Raw genomic sequence first — 26,076 nt, 5'->3', positions numbered from 1 at the left:
AGACATTAAAATTATTCAGACATGTCCCCTCTGTCACATGACCTAGGACATGTTTACGAATTGTCAAATTTTTAAAAATTAATTTAATAAAACCTTCATGAAACCTCATTCCACCTGTAGATGAGGTTTCATAAAAAACAAAGGCCACTTGGGTTCTTCGCCTGCCCGCCAACCTTAAGGTTGGACAGGCAGCCTGAAGAATTAGTTTAATTAGTTTATTAATGGCCTTTCCACACGCCTGCAGAACGGAAGATCAGAAGGATGCGCGGTGATGTTGGGATGCATGCCCAACGTCACCATGCGTCATTTTACATGTGGGCCCGCCCCCACACGCCGACATCAAAATTCTCCCTAATGTATATTAGAAACTACAATGCAGTACTGCGTGCGTTATGTTATGGGAGGTTTGCAGATGAGGGGTTAAATCAGGGTGCCTGTTTTGTACCTTACAATTGTGGAGTAGAGAGCAGTCGTCAAAACATTAAACTATCACCAATACATGTTTATGGCAAGTTCTCTGATCCAGTTGAAAAAGAAAGTGCTGCCAGTATCTTGGGCACAAAATTTTATTTTTTATTCATTTATTGGATGTGGGCAGTGCTGGCTGGGCCAGCGCTTACTGCCCATCCCTAATTACCCTTGAGAAGGTGGTGGTGAGCTGCCTTCTTAAACCATTACAGTCTATGTGGTGTAAGTACACCCACAGTTTTGACCCAGTGACGGAACAGTGATATATTTCTAAGTCAGGATGGTGAGTGGCTTGGAAGGGAACTTCCAGGTGGTGGCGTTCCCATGTGTCTCCTGCCCTTGTCCTTCTAGGGCATAGAGGTTGCAGGTTTGCAAGATGCTGTTGAAGAAGCTTTGATCAGTTGCTGCAATGCATCTTGTACATGGTGCACACTGCTGCCACTGTGCATCGGTGGTGGAGGGAGTGGATGGGGTGCAAAACCAAGCAGACTGCTTTGTCCTGGTTGGTGTTGAACTTCTTGAATGTTGATGGAGCTGCACTAAACAGGCAAGTAGGAGTATTCCATCACCCTCCTCACTTGTGCCTTGTAGATGGTGGTCAGGCTTTGGAGAATCAGGATGAGAGTCATTTGCCACAGAATACCTAGCCTTTGACCTACTTTTGTAGCTACAGTATTTATGTGGTTGATCCAGTTCCATTTCTTGTCAATGGTAACCCCCAGGATATTTATAGTGGGGAATTCAGTGATGGTAATGCCTTTGAATGTCAAGGGGCGATGGTTAGATTCTCTCTTGTTGGAAATGGTCATTGCCTGGCACTCGTGCGGCTTAAATGTTACTTGCCACTTATCAGCATGAACGTTGTCTAGGTCTTGCTGCATACAGGCCCGGACTGCCTCAGTATCTGAGGAGTCACGAATGTTGTAGAACACGGTGCATCAGTGAACATCCCCATTCCGGACCTTGTGATGGAGGGAAGGTCATTGATGAAACAGCTGAAGATGGTTGGACCTAGGACACTACCCTGTGGAACTCCTGCAGTGATCTCCAGGAACTGAGATGATTGACCTCCAACAATCATGACCATCTTCCCTTGTGCTATGTATGACTCCAACTCATGGAGAGATTCCACCCCACCGCCCCCAATTCCCATTTATTTAGGGCTCCTTGATTCCATACATGGTTAAATGCAGACTTGATGTCAAGGGCAGTCACTCTCACCTCTGGAGTTCAGCTCTTTACACCATGTTTGGATCAAGCCTGTAATGAGGTCAGGAGCCAATTGGCCCTGGTGGAATCCAAACTGAGCATCAGTGAGAAGATTGTTTCTGAGGAAGTGCTGCTTGACAACACTGTCGACAACCACCCCCCCACCCACCCATCACTTTGCTGAATATCAAGAGTAGACTGATGGGATGGAATTGGCCTGGTTGGATTTTTGTTGCTTTTTATGGACACAACATACCTGGGCAACTTTCCACATTTCAGGGTAAATGCCAGTGTTGTAGTTGTGCTACAGCAACATGGCTAAGGGTACAACTACTACTGGAGCACAAGTCTTCAGTACTATAGCTGGAATGTTGTTACAGCCTTTGTAGTATCCCAGTGCCTTCGGCCACTTCTTGATATCATGTTGAATCAAATTGGCTGAAGACTGGTATCTGTGATGTGGAGGCCTCAGGAGTCCGAGATGGATCATGCACTCTGCACTTCTGACTGAAGATTGTTGCAAATGCTTCAGTCTTGTCTTTTGAGCTATGTGCTGAGCTACCAAATCATTGGGGATGTGGATATTTGTCGAGCCGCCTCCTCCTGTGAGTTGTTTAATTGTCCACCACCATTCATGACTGGATGCGGCAGGACTGCAGAGCTTAGATATGATCTGTTGGTTGTAGGATCACTTAGTTCTGTCTATTGTATGCTGTTTGGCATGGAAATAGTCCTGAGTTGTTGCTTCACCAGGTTGACACCTCATTTTTAGGTATGCCTGGTGCTGCTCCTGGCATGCCATCCTGCACTCTTTATTGAACCAGGGTTTATCCCCTGGCTTGGTGGTTATGGTAGAGTAGGGGACATGCCAGACCATGAGGTTACAGATTGTGGCTGTGTACAATTCTGCTGTCACCGCTGATGCTCCACAGTGCTTCTTGGATGCCCAGTTTTGAGTTGCTAGATTTCTTTGAAATCTATCCCATTTAGCACAATAGTAATGCCACACAACGAAATGGAGGGTATCCTCAATGTCAAGATGGGACTTCATCTCCACCTGGATTGTGAGGCAGTCACGCCTACCGACGGACAGATGCATCTGCGACAGGTAGGTTGGTGAGGACGTGGTCAAGTTATATTTTCTGTCTTGTTGGTTCCCTCACCATCTGCCACAAGCCCAGTCCAGCAGCTACATATTTTAGGACTCAGCCAGCTCAGTCTATAGCGGTGCTACTGAGTCACTCTTGACGATGAATATTTAAGTACCCCACCCAGAGTACATTCTGTGCCCTGGTCACCCTCAGTGCTTCCTCTAAGTGATGCTCAACATGGAGGAGTACTGATTCAATAGTTGAGGGAGGGTGGTAGGTGGTTATCAGCAGAGGTTTCTTTGCCCATGTTTGACCTGATGCCGTGAGACTTCATGGAGCCCAGAGTCAATGTTCAGAATTCCCAGGGCAACTCCCTCACGACTGTTCACCACCAACTCTGCTGGGTCTGCTCTGTCGGTGGGACAGGACGTACCCAGGGATAGTGATGGTGTCTCGGACACTGGACAGAATCATTAGTGCCCGCTGACATTGGGCATGAGCTGACATTATAGCAAGAAGGCCAAAAATCAATTTCATGATGTCCTGAAACCAATTTGCAATCGTCTGCTCAGCTTGTAGGTTACTGCCAGGACCTTGCTCACATTGCGGACATTCGAGGAGCAGAAGGTGCTGGAGCCCGACAGTAATGGCAAACTGGAGGAATGCCCTTGGCGTGCTGGATGGATTCTCAAGGACCTGGCTCTGCTGTGAGGCAGCTCACGGAAGTTGGAAAGTCACTGTCGATGCTCACAGCTGATGATGGTCGAGGGGGCGGGAGAGGTAGGCCTAGAATCGGCTGAGAGAGGAAGTAGTGTCATGGGAAGCAGGTGAGGTGGAGGGGAAATGAAGGCGTTGGGGGGAGGAGGGGGTGATATGGGAGCCAGGCTTGATTGAGTGGGGGGGAGAGAAGAGGGAGCCAGGCTGGGGGAAGGGGTCAGGAAGGAGGAGGGACTAAGTGGGGGCAGGGGTCCAGGTGAACATGCAAGGGAGGGATCTTATGGGTCCATTACTGCCATCTGAGGGGAGTGAGCTGATGATGGGCATCGTTCGAAGGAATGCTAAGAATGACCAAGAACAGAGTGATGTTGTAGGCTGGGAGGGTGAGGGTCCGATGATAGCAATAGACGGGATGATGAGGGGGATGGTGGGAGTGGTTGATGGAGACTCGGCGCAGACACAGGTCCTGGGGGTTGGAAGGTACTGGTCAGGGAGGTTAATGTGGATGGGGGTGCTATTTTTAGAATGGAAGGGAACATGCACATTCACTAGGTCACCCTAAAGGAAAAGGGTTGTGGCTGGTAAGTCACAGAGGGGAGATGGAAGGTGATGCCAGGCAGGTTGGGGGGTGGGGGGTGTCAATTACGATGGAAAGAAAATGGGTGACAGAGGGTAAAGATGGGGGAGCAAAGTAACACCAACATTAGCACCATGCTGTCCAAATCGAAAGTGAAATGGGAGTCGTGGTGGGTGAGGTCAGGTGCTGCATGGGAGTGTGATCAGTAGGTGGGCAGAGTTGAAGGTCAGCCCCGCTAAGCAACCGAAAGCAAACCTCAGCAGGTAGCATAGGACATTCATAGGAGTAAGATATGGGAAGGATCCGTGTGAGTGGGAGAGTCCTTGCAGGAGGTTCCAAAAGGCCCTGCCACACACACATTTCTCCCTCCAGATTCACTTGTGAGCCGGCAGCTCCTTCTGTGATGACAGAGGATAAGGTTGAGGGGCTCACAGGCAAAGGGGACCCAGAGGGAGTGGACAGCTCAGAGATTCATGAGTGGATGACCCAGGGGTGTCCTGCTGCCAGTCCTCCTCTCTTCGGGTGCCCAAGAGCCCTGTCCTGACTCCAAGGGAAAGGGGCACCTGGAGGAGCCCCTTGAGTTGCCACTGCAGGAAATCACCCATGGCTCCCACAATGACATGCAGGTCTGCACGCACCTCCGCATTTTGGTGGTCCAGGGTCTCCATAGTATCTGCCATCCTCCCCATGAGACCTTCACACATGCACATGTGGGCACTGCTGCAGAGAGGTGGATGTAGACCTCTGACTCACGAGCCACTCTGTTAAGGGATTCCAACAGCTGTGTGATGTTCCCATGCCTTCTGCTGACTCTCCACGATGAGCTGGAAGGCCAAATCCAGAGGCTCATGGTCTGACTCTGGCCTCACAGATACCTCTTCGCCAGCTGTCCTCCAAGTGCTGGGGAGCTTGGCTGAACCTACATCCTCCTGCTGCGTGTGGTGACCACCAGATTGTGAACCTGAGCCTGCTCTAGATCTAGGTCCCACCGAGGTGCATCTTTGCGCTGGCAGATGGTGTGGGTAAGCACTATGCTGGGTCTTCCAGGCTGCTTTTTTCCAGCTCTTCAATGGAGGTGGTGTCCTCTTGGCTAGAGGTGAGGACATAGATAGAGCTGAGGGACCAGCTGGCTGAGGGTGTCAGTCGCTTGGCAGAGCTCCCTACGAACTGAAGTAGAGATAATTAGTGCAAGGCAGCAGAGTCAAAAACAGGAGAGAAAGCACTCACAATTGCGTTGAGAGGGGGATGATGCAGTGCAGGATCCTCAGGTGGGTGTTCACCACTGATGTCATTGTCACCACAGGCAGGGTCCATGTCCTCACCAGTCAGCACATTGGCACGGTCCTCAAAATGAGTGAAGGGCCTAATGTGGGCCACTCCACTCCCGGTTTTGGACCTCTCCCTGAGGAGGCTTCTCCTGCGTGAAAACAGATGGAGAAAGTATGAGGAGGACACATGGCGCTGCAAGGAGTGTTTGTGTGGTGAGCAGAGCTATGGACGTGATGAGGACTCGAGCTCGAGAGGATATGTCTGAGGAAGTTGTGACAGTGTGAGAGAGAGTTAGTGGTGTTGTCCCTTAAGATGAGGGATCCTTGTGGATGTGTGACGGGTTTGAGAGTGAGATAGTTGAGAGTGATGAGAGAAGTTACCTTGATGGAACAGATGAGATCATTCATCCTGTAGCAGCACTGGGTGGCTGCCCTCTTTTGCAGGGCATGGGCACTGACCACTTCCCATGCTGGATTGGTGACGCAGCTGCTCATCCTGCGGCCAGAGCAGGGTTAGAGATATCATGATGAGCCTCAGCGGCGTTCAAAAGGCGTTAGAGGAACACGTTACTAAATCTGGGGGCTATAGTCCTTTTGCCTTTCAGGGCCATATCTGCAGCAGTTGTGGGCTGGAAGCACTGAGGTGCGCCCATGGCTGGAGTTTAAATATGACACCCAGCATGATGAAGTGGTGGGGTGATGGCGTGGAAGGCAAATGAGAGACCTGCATGTTTCCCAGGAATGCATAATTAATGTGGCAAGTTTGGAATGATACAGCATGACAGGCTGCCACTGCAACAGCCCCCACTACCACACTTAGTGCAGATCCAGGACGATTCCAAGAGTGTGACCATGGAAGGCTGTTGCTTGACTGGTCTGTGAGACAGCTCTCCCAATTTTGGCACAAGCCACCGGATGTTAGTAAGGGAACTTTGCAGGGTTGGCAGGACTGGGTTTACCATTGTCGTTTCCAATGCCTGGGTCAATGCCTGGTAATTCGTCTGATTTTGTTCCTTTTTGTAGACTTTGTAGCAATTTGGTACAACCGAGTGGCTTGCAAATCAGAGGGCAGTTAAGAGTCAACCATATTGCTGTGGGTCTGGAGTCACATGTAGGCCAGACCAGCTAAGGACAGATTTCCTTCCTTAAAGGATATTAGAGAACCAGCTGGGTTTGTGTTTTTTTTTACAACAATTGGCAATGGTTTCATGGTCACTATTACCTAGGTTAGCTTTTTAATTCCAGATTTATTAACCGAATTTCAATTCCACCAGCTGCCTTCAATCAATGGCATCAGCGGCCAAGAGAACCTTCTCTTAAATGCTAACAGATTTGTATCCTTTCTTAAATAAGGAATCCAAAACTGTGCACAGTACTCTGGATGTGGGCTTACTGATGCCCTGTACAACTGTAGCAAAACATCCTTATTTTTATATTCTATTTCCCTTGCAATAAACAACATTCCATTTGCCTTCCTAATCGCTTGCTGTTCCGAGGTGCTAACTTTCCCTGATTCATGTGCCAAGGCACCAAGATCCCCCACTACCTCAGAGTTCTTAAACATCTCTCCATTCAAGGCCACTCACTTAACCTATGTCTCTTTGCAGGCTCCTTATAGCCAGTTCACAACTTACTTCGTTAGCTATCTTTGCGTCATCGGCAAATTTAGCAATAAATTTTTCATATGCTAATACACAATAAACCTTTGTCAATTAGTCACTTGGTAGTACAGAACTTGAGTATTGCTGAAAAAAAGACATGTTGATGCCAAGTCATTGGGACAATTCACAAGAACACCAAATATAAAGGGAACCACAATTTATACTTCATGAGAAGATTGCTGACTGGATGGCAAGTGGACTCTGATTGGTAGAGGCATTGCCATGGAGAATTTACCAGTTAGCTGCCAAACTTTGTTTAAATTCAAACGAGGCAAGTTGACTCTGATTAGTCAAGGCAATGACCTGGGAAATGAACCATAGACTAGCTGTTAAAAACAAAAATAAAAACAAAAAACTGCGGATGCTGGAAATCCAAAACAAAAACAGAATTACCTGGAAAAACTCAGCAGGCCTGGCAGCATCGGCGGAGAAGAAGAGAGTTGATGTTTCGAGTCCTCATGACCCTTCAACAGAACTAGGTGAATCCAAGGAAGGGATGAAATATAACCCCTTCCTTGGATTCACCTAGTTCTGTTGAAGGGTCATGAGGACTCGAAACGTCAACTTTTTTCTTCTCCACCGATGCTGCCAGACCTGCTGAGTTTTTTCATAGACTAGCTGTTGCCTATTTTGTTCAGTTGAAACAGGCGCAATGTGTACATGTTCTGTCTGCAAAAGGGCCCTGTGCATTAATATATGTAGCTTTAAGCATATGTAAGCGAGCCACACCGCAAGCCCAACTGATAGTCTTAAATTGGTTGTCAGTGTAATTCTTAGCACACTCAGGGTTGTTTATCAAACGTTGTCCAATTGTAGAATCACACTTTAAGTTGGACAGCGTTTTGAGTTTTAGTTGGGTACGTTCAGTACCTCACCTGTTGCAGACAGCCGAAAGGACATACTGTCTGATACTTCCCACCAGTCTTTGGGATGTACGGCCTACATACCTAGCAACACACTGACACTGAAATTCATATATCACATTAGTCATTTGTGCAATGGACACAAATTGCTGTTACCTTTACACCTGGTAATCTTGTGAATTGTCCCAATGAGTGCAAGGCAAAAAGCTTCAACAATATGTGCCTTTTTCAGCAATAAAACAGTGTCAAGGGACCTTCAGGCTTTTGAATGCAAATTAAAACAGTAAACTGTTAATATTTGATTTACTATGTTGTCATACAGTGTTCTAAAAAGACAATCATTATACACGTTTTTAAAAGAGACAGACGAGTTACATGAAAAATTACAGTAATCACCAAGATTTTAAAAATGCTGATCGGGAAAAACTCACTTGTCAACAATGTACTTCAAATTACTGTACAAAGTGTTTTCTCTCCCTTCATATGGCTCAATGTGGAAGGTGACCTTTGAAAATAAAAGATCACAACCATTAGAGGCCTAGTCAATTTTTATTTCAGTATAATTACAAATCCACATCACAATGCAGCAGTGTTCAACTCTAGAGTGAAATTATTAAATAACCCCCTTAGGTTAGAATGGTTTCTAACTTGCCTTGCAGCTTTTTGGATTGGTGTCATTCAACTCTAAAACACAATGATTACTCTTGGCAGTCTCATGAAGAATGATCAATGAATGTTGATGCTTAAAAATGTGTAATTATACAAAAAATTGAATGATTGCAAAGGCACTTCGGAAACTGAATAAAATAGTTAAAAATAAATTAGATGCTATACATCAGGATCACTTAATGACAAACAAGTTCTATATTACATATTATGCAAGTTTTAATGGATATTTTTAATACCTATGCTATAATAAGACAAGACAGATTTATATTGTCCTGTTGGTTACAACACTGATCTAACTAAATTCCAACAGTCAAGTTCAAGAAGCAAAAGTGGGGGAAACAAGCAGAGAAAAAAAAAAATCAGTAGAGACCACGACCCAAATCCTGTCAAGAAAGTTAGCATGATAAATATAAGATCCAGAATGCCTGCCAACATATAGCATTTGTAGGTGAGAAAGGAGTGTTTTTCCAAAACCTATTCATTGAAGACCAGACACTTGCATTTATATGGTATCATTCATGGTCACTGGACATCTCAAATACTCAGCAAAGTACTTCTGAAGTTCAGTCACCATTATATTGTAGGAAACGTGGCAGCAAATTTGCTGCCAGTAAGGTCCAATAAACAGCAATGTGATAATGATCAGTTAAACTGTTTTCGTGATGTTTGCTGAGGGGTAAATACTGGTCAGCACATATGGACTCCCATGCTCATTGGTAATGCTACAGGAGCCTCAGTTTAACAATTCATCCAAAAATCAGCAGCTCTGGCAGTGCAGCATTCCTCCAGTACTGCACAGGGATATCTATTTTTATGTACTATTATCTGTTCCCACCCCACTCACGTCAAACCACCATCTCCACTCTTCCGCACCACTATTATCATCTGCTTCCTCCTCCAGTCTCCACCATACCCACACCACCCCCACAACCTCCTATCCTACCAGAATCCTGACAGCAATTTCTCCCTATCTGCTGTCTTCTTTTCCCAGGTTTCCCACCTGTAATGCTCAGGAAATCCAGGCTTCCTGGCCATAAATCCTCCCCCGCACTGAATACACCTCCAGGATAATATTGAGGCCAGAGTTTAAAGTGTAGAAGAAGACCACTTGGCCCCAATCTATCATATGTGCCTTCTCCCACTTTTCTTCATCTAACCCTATGAGCATAACTTTATCCCTCATGTGTTTATCTAGCCTCTCCTTAGGGCATATTTATGTTATACACATTATTATTGAACTCAATTGAAACATCAATCAATCCAACATATTCTCTGATCCAGATCTGTCCTGCTGGTATTGTGATCAGCAATCACCCACTAGCCTGTACAGATTTATTATCTGTGGTAATCAGTAAAAATCAATTTTAAGCATCTGTCAACTTGATCGTCATCACTGCTTAAATATTTAGTTCTAAGCACTGCTTTCCCAGTAATGGTAAAAATGGCCAGCCCTTTGGCCATGGCACAATCATGCACACTGGCAGCTTTGAAGATGGACCATATTGAATTTTCTGGTTAGAGTTCCTCCTCCAGCTCCTCCCCCAATTTGATCTGCCAAAAACACATGAAAAGCTTATCTAGAGAAATTGGCCTGTAGTGCATTTGGCTGGGAATGAAAAATCTAACAATAAGCAGCTGCTTATCATTAAAGGCCAAGTTTGTGATGATGACAGAAAACTTTGGCATTTGTTCAAAATGGTGCGGCTGAGGACATGCAAGCAACTGCTTTTGTTGGTAAAGGTTTGGGGGTCCCTCAAAGGATTGTGGCCTTTCCTGTGGCTGAAGATCTACCTCCAACAAAACCATAGCTGTAAGCTGCACGATGATCTCCAATTGAATCAATGACATCACCTCATACCTAATTCCAAACAAAGGTATCAGGGGCAAGAAGGGTGTTCTTCACTGCTGAAAATATTTGTGGAGCCCATTACTGCTGCACCGTCTTAACATGCACAACCATTACTCTTTCCAGTGTCACACTGCCAAAAGTTGCCTGATACACCTTTCTTCAAATTGGAGAAAACAGCCAAGGAGCAGCACACACATTCTCAGATGTCCAGGTTGAGATGCCTGTTTGCTGCTTGGAGTTTCTAAATAGACCCATCTGTCATAGGTACAGGGGAAAAAAGTCCTATTCTCCCAAGAGCTAACTACTTAGTTTTGCCTCTTTCAAATAACATGAACGCTGTGCAACAAAGGAATCACAACTGCTTCCTGCATAGCAGTCAATTACATGCATGATATTTGTGATAAAATATCACCTGATCAGTAACTGAATGCAAATCCCCTTTCAACAAAGCCACGGTGCTGATACGAAGACCCCAAGTTCTATGGCTCTTTCCTCTTAAGATAATTTTACCACTTGGTAAAAGTTGCTCATCCTGGCCAGCTGATGCCTTCTTTTCAGTTTGTCCTTTGCAAACAGTTATTGTCATTTCCCCTGATTGTATGCTCCGCACCTGTGTATTTGATATTGAAGATGTCTCCTATTTGAAAGTATCAGGCAGCACACCAGCTTCATCCCATTTCAGATGTCTGTAGATTATCCGACAGCAAATGGTACTAATCACAAGCACTCTATTAGAGAACAATATCACCAGTCTTGTATAGTGCAGGCTTCAAACATGTACCAGGGATTTTTAAACTTAGGTCCCCAGGTGGTGACTGGTGTGGGCAAAATGCCTCAGGTATCAATGCACTGCATTCACTAATCGTCATAAATTCTTTGTTCTTTTGGAGCTTCCAAAGAGAAAAGCCCATTGCTAATGCAATTTAAATACAAGTTTAATAAAAAGGAAAATTTTAAAATATAAACACTTCAAACTAACTAATGCATAGGCCAAAATTCAGAAAATAAAACCCCTACCCTCAGTGGAAGCCACACATCTGTCTGTGAGAAGCCTACTTGACCAGTACAGGATCATTGTGTGCCCAGTTTATAAGGACAAACTGCATACTGTGGGTGAAGGTTGCGCAAAAAATCAGAAAGTTTAGTGTGGGACCTTTTTAAAGCAGAATTTAAATAGTTACACAAGGCCTGAGTGTGCCACTTACAGAATTATTTCCTACTCAATGCTCCACTCGAGCGAAATCTGGGTCAGTGTTAGCTTCCTTACAACCTTTACGGTCTTCAGGATACATAAAACATTATTCTTCCCATAGTCTAAATGATGTAAGTGAATATCAAAACACAAAAAATGAAGTTATATTGACAATTTGGCAAAATGTGTTAATAAAATTGACATTTTGGATTTTGTACATAAAAATTTGTTGAAAAACCTGAGTCACACCAATCTAGTTCAAACATACCGTTTCTCAGAAATCTTAACAGGTCAAATACAGCACACTAAAAAAGAAACCTTACTTTCATCTTTAAAAATGATTAACCATGCCTGCAGTTTTATTAAAGGTCTAAATTGGTATGCTTTGAAATAGGTCCAAATAGACAATTCCAAGCCTTAGGTGTACCCTCCAGAATACAGCTTGTTGCTATTCCGTAAAATTAATTTGTTTCAAGCACCACACTTCCGCTCAGGATACATAAATCTGCTTTAGTCTGTTTTTTTACTGCAATGTTGTTCCATTGTTGTCCACTAGATGGAAACAGTCACCAGTTTTTAATTAAAATGAACTTAAATCAATTCATTTGAAAATGGCTTTAAAGTTGTAGGACGTAAAATCAAAATAACGGCTGTAAGATTAATAGCCAACAAAAGTCACTGGTATGCAGTTTAACTTCACTTTAAATAATAATAAAAATATGCTTTATGTTGCAAATGATTTTTTTTCTGATTTTTCAAACTACATTTCTCAACAACCATTCCAGAAATGTATAATGATAACTGAGGTACCTGTTTCAGTTTGTTAATAAATTGTTTTTGAAATTGTATAATAAACACCAAAACAGAATTAGTTCTTTTGTCCACTTGGTTGGTCTTCTGAAATGTTTATAAGCCAGAAATTCCAGGGAAAATTTGTTTAATAAGTCATAAATTAAAAAACCTTGCAGAAATTAAAATAAGGTTAATGACATGAAATTTACATGATTCCTGACAAATAGTTGATTGTATTTTCCACTTTGTATGTTTTACAGATAGACAGACTGCTGGTTTGAAAATAAGAAATTGATTCTAACTGATCTTTTTTCATCTATTCATTCCTTTTAAAATTGCGAGTTAACTCCATTAGAAGCTGGTCAAAATTTTCAGAGTTGCACAAAAAGACATCTGCACTCAAACCCAAGGTGGTTGCAATATCAGGAAAAAAAGACCAAATGAAACTTCTCCAACATTACCCCAAGTCCACTCAAGGCAAGGCAAAAGAATCATTATTAATCAAAGCTATTGCTGATAGCAAGATGCGTAGTGTTTTCCATTCACCATAATCTCAAAATACCATCTCAGGTGGTTTAATTTTAATATTTTAATATTAATTAGTGAACTATCTTGATGAGCTGCATTAACATCAATTTGTGTTAATATTTTCAGCCGAGCAACTGGAATTTAGGTTGAGTGTGTCCTTCTCCTAGAGTCTCTCTCACAGGAATGCATAGTTTGTAGAGTGTAATGAAATATTTCCTCAAATGCCTTCCATTGCATCTCCACTAACCTATTCCTTAACCTAACTTCCCAGACCAATTTAGCCATCTCTTTCTTCAAAGCCTCAATCACCTTTATTTATGTTTAAAATACTAGTCCTAGACCCACTCTTCCTTCCCCAAACTGAATGTGAAATTCAACCATGTTATGATGACTGCTACCTAGGGGCACCTTTACTATGAAGCCATGAATTAATCCTGGCTCATTGTACATTGCCAGGTCTAGAATAGGAACATAAGAGGAGTAGGCCATTCAGCCCATCGATCCTGTTCTACCATTCAAAATAATCACGGCTGATCATCCATTTCAATGCCTTTTTCCCACACTATCACCAAATCCCTTTACATCACTGATAGGTTCCTAAATGCCAATCTCTGGTAGTCTCTCTGGTTGGATCTAGAAATTGTTGCTTCAAGAAACTGCCCCGAAAACACTATGAACTAATTTTCCAGGCTACCTTTACCAATCTGATTCGTTCAATCTATATGTAGATTAAAATCATCCATGATTTTAATTTTACATTTCTCATAAGCCCCCATTATTTCTCATCCTATAGTGCAGATACTATTAGTTTATTGTAAACTACTCCCACTTTGACTTTTTACCTTCGCTATTTCTTATCTCTACACAAACTGATTCTATATCATGAACTTAAGAGCCAAGGCCATCTCTCACTTTTGTACTTTCAGCCTTCATTGAGTTACCCCACTGTTGGTAGTTTTTGAAACAATTTTAGTGTGACTTGACCATTTTGTAGTCTGAATCAATACGTTATTTAATATAGTAAACTAGCCTGGTCAGAAGCCATTTTGAACTAATCCAGGAGACATTTTAAAATTAACCAGTTACTGCATAATTGGAAACGAGCCAGGAATGATAAGTAATTAATCAACAGATATATTCTTAAAGGCTGGTAATATTAATTGTTACAGAAAGTCTGTAATGTTTTGTGTTTTATAACACAACTAACACATGATTTTAATTTCAAATATACTAATTGTACATTATGAGAAATGTAATGATTCTTAAGTCAATCTGGAAAGATAAGGCGTGTTAAGCCGAAGCCTTCATGACCTTGGGGAGTTACATTAAAATGGATAAACAATGTGATATTATTCCAGTATTATATAAAAATCAGATTCTGAAGCATATTGAGTGGCCACAATGCACTACCATATGGGGAAATGCTCACGTGTTAGGAACCAATTATAAATTAGCAGACAGTTAAGTTAACCGTTTATTGTTTAAACAGTTAGGCTAATTCAAGATAAGACAATATGAGTTGAGGGTATAAAGTGAAGGTTTGGAGAAGCCATTTTGTTAGCCCATAAATTATCAGCAACAGTGGTGACCATGGCCTGCAGGACAAGACTAAAGGCTGAACCTCCAGTTGGTAACAGTTAAAAAGTTAAAATTAACAAAGTGAACAGCTGCATGTTAAAAAAAGTTTACTCACAATTACAGACATTAAGATGAAGCGTTACATATCCTCCCAGTACAATGTGAAGATGAATCAGGGATCCAGTGATGAGCTTGAGTTATTGCAGTCAGAATGTTTGTTAACGGGTAACCGTGTCCGATTTCATTGTGTTATCGCTTTTATTGAAGATAAAGTCGATATTAAAACGTGGAGGAAGGTGAAAGCTCTGGTCCTCCTGGCATAGTGTACACTATTGTAGGACCAAGGGTGACAAGACCACGCACAGTAAATATTAAAGAATCTTGGAGTTAGAATAGCTGTTAGCTAAAGTAAAGGAGCTCCATTTAATATTAAAAAGTATTAAGAAACGAAATGAATGGAATTTAAATGCATCTAAACTCCTGGTTAGTGACTTGGGAATGAGATCCTGACCATATTACATTTTTATTGAGCCAAGGTCCTAATGACCTTTTATTGAGCAAGGACATATTAGTGCCTCTGCTAATTTAGCAACTGCTGATACAAAGGAATGTAAACAAAAACTCGTTCGAGTTGAGCGAGGGGTTGAATCTTAAATCAGAACTACAAGATGCAAGGGGTGCTACTGGCGAGCGTTTGACGGAAATGGGAGACCACTCTGTCAATTAAAGATATATATGAGTTAGAAGGAAGGTTGGAAAAACAAGGTGCTTTTGTTGCTGCGATTAGTCAAGGAAATCCACTTCCAGGTTTTTCATTAGAACCTGAGGCATGTGTGTCGGATTGGGTGGAGCAAGACCCACTGCCACCAGTTGAAATGACTCGGATCGAAAGGGAAATGTTTGAAAACACAGGTTTCCCTTGTCCCATCAGCACCTCCTACCACTTCTACCCCCCGCCCCACACCCCACCCCCCCCAGCCTTATACTCTTTACACCCCTTAGAGCAATCAGAGGAAAAAGCTGTTGCTGTAGTGATGGAATAACTGCTAGAGATCAGAATGTCAAACAGTAATTGAGAAGGAGCAGTCTGCCCCTCTATCTCTCTCACGCTGAAATACAAGCCTGTATTAAAGAATTTATATGAACATATGAAATTTATATGAACACTCTCAGCATGTACCCCCAGGACTGTAGCAGGACGAAAGATCTAGTCCAACTTTAAAAGCATATTCTTAAGGCAGTCACATCCTAAAGACCGAAGTGCCTTGGCATACGTGACTTGACCAACTGACCTCTGGTGTCAGGTTGAAACTAATGCAGTTGAAGCCCTGGTGTCCGTATGAGAATCTTTAAAGAACAGTCTAAAAAGGACCAAAAAAGCAGCCTAAAACCTAAAAAGCAGGAGTACAGTATGAGATAGAGTATCAGCCATGATCATATTGAATGGCGGAGCAGGTTCAAATGAGCTACTTCTGCTCCTATTCTAAATGCCACCTACTGCCAGGAAGGGTGTTGCAGCAGTACAGGGACTAAAAATTGCAAAGTCAGGCTACTACCCACTTGCACAGCAAATCCCTGGTACATCTTGTTACCACTGTGGTAAAATAGGCCATTATGAAAGAAATTGTTGGAATAAATCACATCATCTGTATCCCTCAAGAAATCAGATGATTGCAGCATAATCATCAAAATTCACAAAAAGATCCACAACAGTATTTTATTAAATTGATGTTTTCTAAATTGGGGGAAGATGAGATTAAACAGGCGTTATCTAAGGAAGAGTCCAGTGCAGTGTTGTCTTTTCTTCAAGCCAGGGTCCAAGGTCAGGGGGGTGGGTCAGACCTCCCCCTTTGATCTTAAGATTACCAGAAAGTCAGAAAGAATTATCGAATGGCTCGTCCTTTTAAAGACGATTAAATCCCAGTTTAAGCTGATTGGCAAAATACACAGCACGATCCCTACAGACCTGATAAACCCTCCAAAATGCAAAACAAAGATTTGTGGGACGGCAGAGAGATTACCACCAAGCATGAAGAGGTGGCGTGTAGTAGAAAGAACACTGCCCAAATAGAAAATTTAGTTTAAAAAATCACTAGAGGCCACAAACAACAAATAGCAAAACGTGTGAAGATGATTTATGAATGTGAAACACCAGAGGATTAAAGAAGAAATTGGGACATTGGTGCAGTGTGCAGGAGTGATTCGGAACTTGTCAAGTAACAGTACATGGTGCAACTGCACTGAACAACGGGTCTCTGATATGCTCAGCTACTTGACAAACAGTGTGACATGAGATGGTTAATATGGCTGGAAGAGTAAAACAAACATTGTTTTAAAAATGTTTAAGACCATAGAGAAACTGACTAAGACAATTAAGCTGGTAATGATCAGAGGGAGTCAAGTTAAAATAAAAGTAAAAGGAATTTTGGGTTGGGACAAATGAAGGTTGGGGAGTAATGATACCTTAAGAAATATCCACAAATTGGATAATGTTTCAAAAAGAAAGAGAACGTGAGCTGGAGGATCGTTAAAATCCATTTGATTTGATAGAGAAGACATTAATACTTACATGTAAATAACTTAGAATTAACAACACCATAAGATGTAGCAGATGTAGGCCATTCAGCCCATCGAGTCTGCTCCACCATTTAATGAGATCTTGGCTGGTTTGATAATGCTCATCTCCACTTTCCTGCCTTTTCCCCATAACCCTTGATTCCCTTACTGATGATTAATCTGTTTATCTCAGCTTTGAATATACGACCCAGCCTCTACAGTAAATAATTCCACAGATTCACCACCCTCTTAGAGAAGTTCCTTCTCATCTCAGTCTTAAATGGGCAACCCCTTGCTCTGTGACTATGCCCTCTGGTCCTAGACTCTCCCACAAGGGGAAACAAACCACTTAGAATCTTATATATTTCAATAAGGTCGCCTCTCATTCTCCTAAACTCCAACAAGTACAGGCCCAACCTACTCAACCTCTCCTCATAAGAAAATCCCTCCATACCTAGGATCAACCTTCTCTGGACTGCTGCCAATGCCAGTATATCTTTCCTTAGATAAGTGGGGGGGGGGGGGCATAATTGCTCACAGTATTCTAGGTGCGGCCCAACTAGTGCCTTATATACTTTTAGCAAGACTTCCCTATTTTTATACTCCATTCCCTTTGAAATAAAGACCAACATTCCATTTGCCTTCCCTATTATCTGTTGAACTTGTATATTAGCTTTTTGGAATTCATGCACAAGGACTCCCAAATCCCTCTGTGCTGCAGCTTTCTGCCATCTTTCAATTAAATAATATTCAGCTCCTCAATTCTTCCTGTCAAAATGCTTAATCTCACATTTTCCCACATTATATTCCATGTGCCAAGTTTTTGTCCGTTCACTTAACCTGTCTATATCCCTGGTGTCATAACTTGTGTCATCCTCACCACTTGGCTTCCCACCTATTTTTGCATCATCTGCAAACTTGGCAGTGGTACATTCACTTCTCATTTAAGTCATTAATATATATTGTAAATAATTGAAGCCCCAGTACTGATCCCTGCGGGACTCCACTAGTTACAGGTTGTCATCCTGAAAAAGCCCCTCTTATCCCAAACGTCTTATATAAAAAAAAAATACTACAGATGCTGGAAATCTGAAACAAAAACAGAAAATGCTGGAAAAACTCAGGTCTAAGTGCATCTATGGAGAGAACAAAAACAGAGTTAACGTTTCGAGTCCTTATGACTCTTCTTCAGAGAGGTGTTTGACAAGGTGTTTACCAAAACTCACTTTCAATGCCATATTTCCTTCCTCAGTAACCGTCTCCACCTCCGGCTTATCCCACGTGGATTCCAGCTGAAGTTCCATCCCTCATGTTTCGAATCCACCCAGCATTACAGGTATCTCTGGGACATATAATGCTCCTCAGACTGCTGTTCTCGCCACATCCTGAAATCCAACTGAGTGCCATGCGCCGCCAAATGAACACACTCAACTTCTCCCTCCAGCAGCACCAACTCACCGTCTCAAAGCTGTCCTTGTCCCCAGTTCCATTTTATTCTTCGTCTCATCCAACACCTTGACAAGAAACTTTGTCTCTTCTTCAGGTGCTAAGGAATGCAAGCTCCAACAACTCATTGATACCAATGCCTATCCCAGGACCCTCCACCCCTTCCAATGCCTCTGGCCCCACCCCATCTTCTAATCCCTGCCCCTCGCTGTGTATTCATCTTCCCCTTGATGCTGAACGTTCAGTATTCAACAAAGGACTCAGTTTCATACCCGTATACCAGTACTTATTCAAATTGCAAGAAAATTTTATTGATTGAGGTAAATTAAGTGGGGACTATCATTGCAAGAGGAAAGTGACCAAGGCTCACTCATTTTACACAAGGAATTTTTACCAAAATGCAAAAGCTATTGGGAATTACGCACAAATTTCACAATAGCCACCACCCAGAGTCTTCTGGAGTCATAGAAAGAGGAAACAGAACTTTACAATGTTGAAAAAGTTGAGTACAGATTACCCCACTCAATGGGCTAACATGTTACCACTGTGAAAGGCAAACGTAAAGATAGGAAATGGTGCAACATTAATCAGTTAAAAACCGTGAAAGAGTAAATATTACACTTTGTTTTATTACAGACATATATTCTGATGCTCTGCATCCAGATACCCATGGTCTGCCTGAACTTCTCAAGCATCAACATCTTACGAACAAGGATGGAAACCCCGGAACCAATGCTGCCCTCCAAGGAACTATGTAACCAGGGTAATTTTGTCAGTTTTGCTGGCCGTCAATGTAACTACTATGACATGACTGTCTCTGGTAACAACTGTGATTGGGTCACGGATAGAGTTAACGGACTCGCAGTGAAGTAGTCCTTTACCAATAAATTCAGCACACTATGAACAGCATAATCTGGGACAAACATTAGACAGAAAAGGATACAGCTAAGACTATGTTCCATCAATGGGAGTTACATGCTAAATCGGGTACAGAGAATACTGGAGGACATTGAAAGTAATCATTCTAATTTCTGTTAATGATACCATGATCAAAATATGGTTCGGGGGAAGAGGTAGTGTGGAAAATGCTCAACAACTTGGGTTATTCTACCTGGTAGAGAGAGAGAGATGGAAAATACCAGCGTGGAACTGGACTGCCTGTTGTACTATGGCTGCCAATCTTAGACATCCCATTCAGTGCCGCCTTCTACAAAGTAGACTCCATTGGTACTTATGACGGATCCACATATCTCATATTACACACCCAACTGCTTTGATTAAATCGAGGATACACTTGGGATTGTTCAAACCTTGAATGTTGCACAGAAAAAGATGGAGTTTTCAAGTGTAATTGTGACTTGAGAAACCTAAGGAAACCAGCTTGAGGGTTCACCTTAGATCAATCACCAACTTGCAAAATGGGTTTGCAGAATTGGCAAATGAGGTCAAAAAAATCAACATGTGTACATAGGCCAAGGAGTCTATTGTATCATGACAAATGGTATGTGGATGATGTGTGGGACACAATGGTGCCCCATGGCGAAAACCACTTTTTGCTTCAAACACGGTCAAGTAACCCAGATTAGAAGTGAGGTTCTGTTCCTATTACCTATTCACAATGTCACTGAATTGAAAATCAATTTTAGAATGCTATCCTACAAGAAACTAAGCACTGAAGGCCAGAATTCAGCTAGGCCGACTCATAGCCCCTTGGTCCCTGAATTTGAAAAACGTTGCTAAGAGAATTATTTTTTATTCGTCCATGGGATATGAGCATTGCTTGCTAGGCCAGCATTTATTGCTCATTCCCGATTGCCCTCGAGGTGGTGGTGGTAAGTTGCCTTCTTGAACCGATGCAGTCCATGTGGCGTAGGTACACCCACAGTGCTGTTAGGGAGGTAGGCAGTTCCAGGATTTTGACACAGCGACAATGAAGGAACGGCGATATATTTCCAAGTAAGGATGGTGAGTGGCTTGGAGGGAAACTTCCACGTGGTGGTATGGCCATCTGTCTTCTGCCCTGGTCCTTCCAAAATGGTAGTTGTGGGCTTGGAAGGTGCTGTTTAAAGGAACCTTGGTGAGTTCCTGCAGTACATCTTGCAGATGGTACACACTGCCGCCACTGTGTGCCGGTGATGGATGGGGAAATGTTTGTGGATGGGGTACAAATCAAGTGGGCTGCTTTGTCCTGGATGGTGTCAAGCTTCTTGAATGTTGTTGGAACTGCATTCATCCAGGAAAGTGGAGACTATTCCATCACAATCTTGACTTGTGCCTTGTAGATGGAGGACAGATTCAAGAGTCGAATTACTTGCTGCAGGATTCCTAGCCTCTGACCTGCTCTTGTAGCACAGTATTTATATGGCTAGTCCAGTTCAGTTTCTGGTCAATGTTAACCCCCAGGATGTGGATTGTAGGGGATTCAGGCAAACATCCCCACTTCTGACCATATGGTGGAAGGAAAATCATCAACGAAGCAACTGAAGACGGTTGGGCCTAGGAACTCAACCCTGAGGAACCCTGGGGTCAGGTTCAAATCCCACCATGGCAGATGGTGAAATGTGAATTCGATAAAAATTTGGAATTAAAAGTCTAATGATGCCCGTGAAACCATTGTCGATATTTGTAAAAACCCATCTAGTTCACTAGCTTCCATAGGGAAGGAAATCTGCCGTCCTTACCTGGTCTGGCCTACTGGTGATTCCAGACCAACAGTAATGTGGTTGACTTAAATACACTCTGAAATGACCTAGTAAGCCAGTTGTATCAAACCGTTACAAAGTCAAAAAGGAATGAAACCGGATGGACACCCGACAAGCAAACTAGGCACTGGAAATGACAACAGCAATCTCAGCCTTGTCGATCCTGCAAAGTCCTCATTGTTAACATCTTGGGGGTTAGTGCCAAAATTGGGAGAGCTGTCACAGGCTCCTAAATAACAGTGGCTGCATTTCAAAAGCAATTCATTGGTTTTAAATTGCTTTGGATTCCTGAGAACACGGAAGATACCCTAAATGCAAGGTTTGCCAAATAATATGCAAACAATAGAAAATATATATTTTTTAATTCATTCATGGGATGTGGGCTTCAGACTGGGCCAACATTTATTGCCCATCCCTAGTTGCCCTTGAAAAGGTGGTGGTGAGCTGCCTTCTTGGACTGCTGCAGTCTCTGTGGTGTAGGTACACCCACAGTGCTGTTAGGAAGGGAGTTCCAGGATTTTGGCCCAGTGACGGTGAAGAAACAGCGATATAATTCCAAGTCAGGATGGTGAATGGCTTGGAAGGGAACTTCTAGGTGGTGAGGTTCCCATTTGTCTGCTGCCCTTGTCCTTCTAGAAAGTAGGCGTTGTGGGTTTGGAAGGCATTGTCAAAGGAGCCTTGGTGAATTCCTGCAATGCATCTTGTAGATGGTACACACTGCCGCTACTGTGCATCAGTGGTGAAAAGAGTGAATATTTGTGGATGTGGTGCCAATCAAGCAGGCTTTGTCCTGGACGGTGTCAAGCTTCTTGAGTGCTGTGGGAGCTACACTCATCCAGGCAAACGGGGAGCTTTCCATCATTCCTCACTTGTGCTTTGTAGGTGGTGGACAGGCTTTGCGGAATCAGGTGATTTACCCATTGCAAGATTCCCAGCCTCTGACCTGCTCTTGTAGACACAGTACTTATATGGCCAGTCCAGTTCAGTTTCTGATCAAAGGAAACCCCCAGGATGTTGATAGTGTGGGAATTGAGTGATGGTAATGCCATTGGACATCAAAGGGCGATGGTTGGATTCTCTCTTGATGGAGATGGTCACTGCCTGACACTTGTGGTGCAAATATTCCTTACTACTTGTCAGCCCAAGCCTGGATATTGTCCAGCTCGTGCTGCATTTAAGTAGACTACTTCAGTGTCGGAGGAGTCACGAATGGTGAACATTGTGCAATCATCAGCAAACATCCCCACTTCTGACCTTAAGATGGGAGGAAGGTCATTGATGAAGCAGCTGAAGATTGTTGAGCCAAGGACACTACCCTGAGGAACTCCTGAAGCGATGTACCAGAGCTGAGATGACTGACCAACAACTACACCCATCTTCCTTTGTGCTGGGTATGACTCCAACCAGTGGAGAGTTTTCCCTGATTCCTATTGACTCCAGTTTTGTTCTTTGATGTCACTCTGTCAAATGCTGCCTTGGTGTCAAGGGCAGTCACTCTCACTTCAGCTCATGGGCTCAGCTCTTTTGTCCATGTTTGAACCGAGGCTATAAGGTCAGGAGCTGGGCAGCCCTGGTAGAACCCAAACTGGGTGCCAGTGGGCAGGTTATTGCTAAGCAAGTGCCGCTTGATAGCACTGTTGATGGCCTCTTCCATTACTTTACTCATGATTGAGAGTAGACTGATGGGGCCGTAATTGACCGGGTTGGATTTGTCCTGCTTTGTGTACAAGACAAAACTGGGGCAATTTTCCACTTAGCCAGGTAGATGCCAGCGTTGTAGCTGTACTGGAACAATTTGGTTAGGGAGCTCGGCAAGTTCTGGAGCACAAGTCTTCAGTACTATTGCCAGAATATTGTCAGGGCCCATAGACATTGCAGTGTCCAGTGCCTTCAGCCATTTCCTGATATCACGTGGAGTGAAGCGAATTGGCTGGAGACTGGCATCTATGATGCTGGGGACCTCTGGAGGAGGCAGAGATGGATCATCCACTCGGTACTTCTGGCTGAAGATTGTGGCAAACGCTTCAGCCTTTTCTTTTGCATCAATGTGCTGGGCTTCTCCATCATTGTGGATGGGGATATTTGTGGAGCCTCCTCCTCCAGTGAGTTACTTAATTGTCCACCACCATTCACCACTGGATGTGGCAGGACTGGAAAGCTTAGATCTGATCCGTTGGTTGTGGGATCGCTTAGCCCTGTCTATCACTTGCTGCTTATGCTGTGTAGTCCTATGTTATAGCTTCACCAGATTGACACCTCATTTTTAGGTATGCCTGGAGCTGCTCCTGGAATGCCCTCCTGCTCTTTTCATTAAACTAGCATTGATCCCCTGGCTTAATGGTAATAGTAGAGTGGGGGATATGCCAAGCCATGAGGTTACAAATTGTGTTTGGGTACAATTCTGCTGCTGCTGATGGCCCTCAGTGCCTCATGGCTGCCCAGTCTTGAGTTGCTAGGTCTGTTCAAAATCTATCCCATTTAGTGTGGTGGTAATGCCACACAACACGATGGAGGGTATCCTCAATGTGAAGCCAGGACTGTGCGGTAGCCACTACTGCTGATACTATCATGGGCAGATGCATTTGCAGCAGGTAGGTTGGTGAGGATGAGGTCAAGTATGTTTTCCCTCACCACCTGCCATAGACCCTGTATAGCAGCTATGTCATTTAGGACTCAGCCAGCACTGATGCTACCGAGCCATTCTTGGTGGTGGACAATGAAGTCCACCACTCAGTACATTCTTCACCCTTGCCACCCCCTCAGTGCTTCCTACAAGCGGTGTTCAATATGGAGCAGCACTGATTCATCAGCTGAGGGAGGGCAGTACATGATAATCAGCAGGGGTTTTCCTTGCCCATATTTGACCTGATGCCATGATGCTTCATGGAGTCCAGAGTCAATGTTGATAACTCTGAGGACAACTCCCTCCCGACTGTATACCACTTTGCCACCACCTCTGCTGGGTCTGTCCTGCTGGTGGGACAGGACATACCAAGGGATGGTGATGATGGTGTCTGGGACATTATCTGTAAGATATTTTTCCTTGAGTATGACTATGTCAGGCTGTTGCTTGACTAGTCTGTCAGACAGCTTTCCCAATTTTGGCACTAGCTCCCAGATGTCAGTAAGAACAACTTTGCAGGGTTGACAGGGCTGAGATTGCCGTTGTCATTTCTGGAACAGAAGTCTGCACGATGATACGTATATTAATGTTAACACACTTATATAGTATGTGTACTTTCTCTATTGCATATCTACTCCCATGTCCAATGATAATTCTAAATCCAAAATCTCATTCTGCCCCCTCCCTCAGAGAGCTTTACACACAATTGCCCCCTTAAGCAGGTTTGATGTCCAAACAGCTTTGCATTTTATATCTCTAAATTGTCCAGTCAGTGGCAGTTTCCTTTTTTGTCCCTTGCCACTGAGCCACCTATTAGCCAACTAAGACCCTTTCAGCCAACCTGTATGGCTGAAACTCCAGACATTGGTGAGGAAAGGGCAGCTCACTGCAACCCCCTCCTAGATAGATAGATGCAATAAACTACATTAGTATTTGGTGATGAATAGATCAGAATATTGTTGTTTCATGTCTGATCCAGCTCAGAGATTCAAGATTAAGCTTTTTTCTCAAATACCATAATCTTATTTTTTTCTTCTTTCACAGGATGTGGGCGTCACTGACTAGGCTGCCATTTATTGCCCATCCCTAATTGCCCTTTAGAGTCACCTTCTTGAACTGCTGCAGTCCATGTGGTGTAGGTACACCAACAGTACTGTTAGGAAGGGAGTTCCTGGGTCCTAAGCAGAATGTGTCAGGGGTCATTACCTTGTTACCAATTAGCACAATTGCAACCCACAGAAATACAACTAAAATGACAGGATCACTTGGAGTCCAAAGGGATTATTGCTCTAGAAAACAAACGTTTCATTGGATAACAGACAACGTTCATTAGCTGGGGAGAATGGCTTATGTAGCTTCCTTCTGAATGTTGTTACAATTGTTAGTTTAGTATGACGACAATGGATCCAGAAAGCTGAGAAGTAAATGTGTAGAACTTGAGTGCCGCTGAAAGAACAGACATGTTGTTGAAACTTTTCATCTTGCAATCAGGACAGACACAAGAATGTCAAACTTCAAAGGAAGCAACAATTTATTCTGCATAAGAAAAAGATGCTGATTGGTTGGCAAGTCGACTCTGGCCGAGGTGTTGCCATGGAGAATGCACCAGGGAACTATTGTCTCCCACAATTTTGTTTAACGCTTGGACATGTTCCTTTTGCCTGCAGAAGACCAGCCCCAGGGAATGAATATATGTAACTTCTAGCTAGCATAAGGGAATCACATTGGAAGCCTGACTGATAATCTTAAATTGGTTGTTACCACAATTCTTAGCACACATGGGATTGTTCAGCTAGTGCTGTCCAATTGCAAAACCACATCTAACATTAGACATTTTCTGAGTTTTGCAAGCAGGGGCTGGCTGAGTATGGTCAGTACTCTGTCTGGCAGCTGAAGGGATGTGCTGTTTGAAATAATCCACCAGTCACTGGGATGTGCAGTACATGCACCTGACATCGCACCGGCGCTGAAATTCATATACCATATTACTCATTTGTGCGATAGGTTTGATGGGAGAATCCTCTCAGTGGAAGATACTACCTGTGTTGCTACTGCATAATAGTATCATGAAATGGCTAGCTTCACCTGCTGGTCAAATTTTTGGGGTAAATTACCCTGGAAGTCCAAGGTGAGATAGACTGGGCACTCTTCAGGTTCGAAAGTGGCAGACTTAGGCCCATGCGTGAATATGCATGATACACAGCGAACAATGATCTGATTGGGGTTGCCATTATCCCACTTTGATGCTCACTATGTCAGCACATCAGATCTGAATCTGTACTAGCTG

At 43.3% G+C, this 26,076-nt stretch overlaps 1 protein-coding gene across 3 annotated transcripts in view; it reads right to left on the bottom strand.

The window, feature by feature from the left end:
• Positions 1–26,076, bottom strand: part of LOC121277990 (glycoprotein endo-alpha-1,2-mannosidase-like) — a 51,025-nt gene that overhangs the window by 10,381 nt on the left and 14,568 nt on the right. For all 3 annotated transcript variants that reach the window (XM_041187956.1, XM_041187955.1, XM_041187957.1), the window contains one exon: positions 8,286–8,359. In XM_041187956.1, the coding sequence (XP_041043890.1) occupies positions 8,286–8,359 (74 nt within the window). The remainder of the gene's footprint in view (positions 1–8,285; positions 8,360–26,076) is intronic.

This window comes from Carcharodon carcharias, chromosome 5 (assembly GCF_017639515.1).
Source record: "Carcharodon carcharias isolate sCarCar2 chromosome 5, sCarCar2.pri, whole genome shotgun sequence".
NCBI classification, from domain to species: domain Eukaryota; kingdom Metazoa; phylum Chordata; class Chondrichthyes; order Lamniformes; family Lamnidae; genus Carcharodon; species Carcharodon carcharias.
The sequence above is the reverse complement of the archived record's forward strand: the minus strand, read 5'-3'. Positions and strand labels throughout refer to the sequence as shown.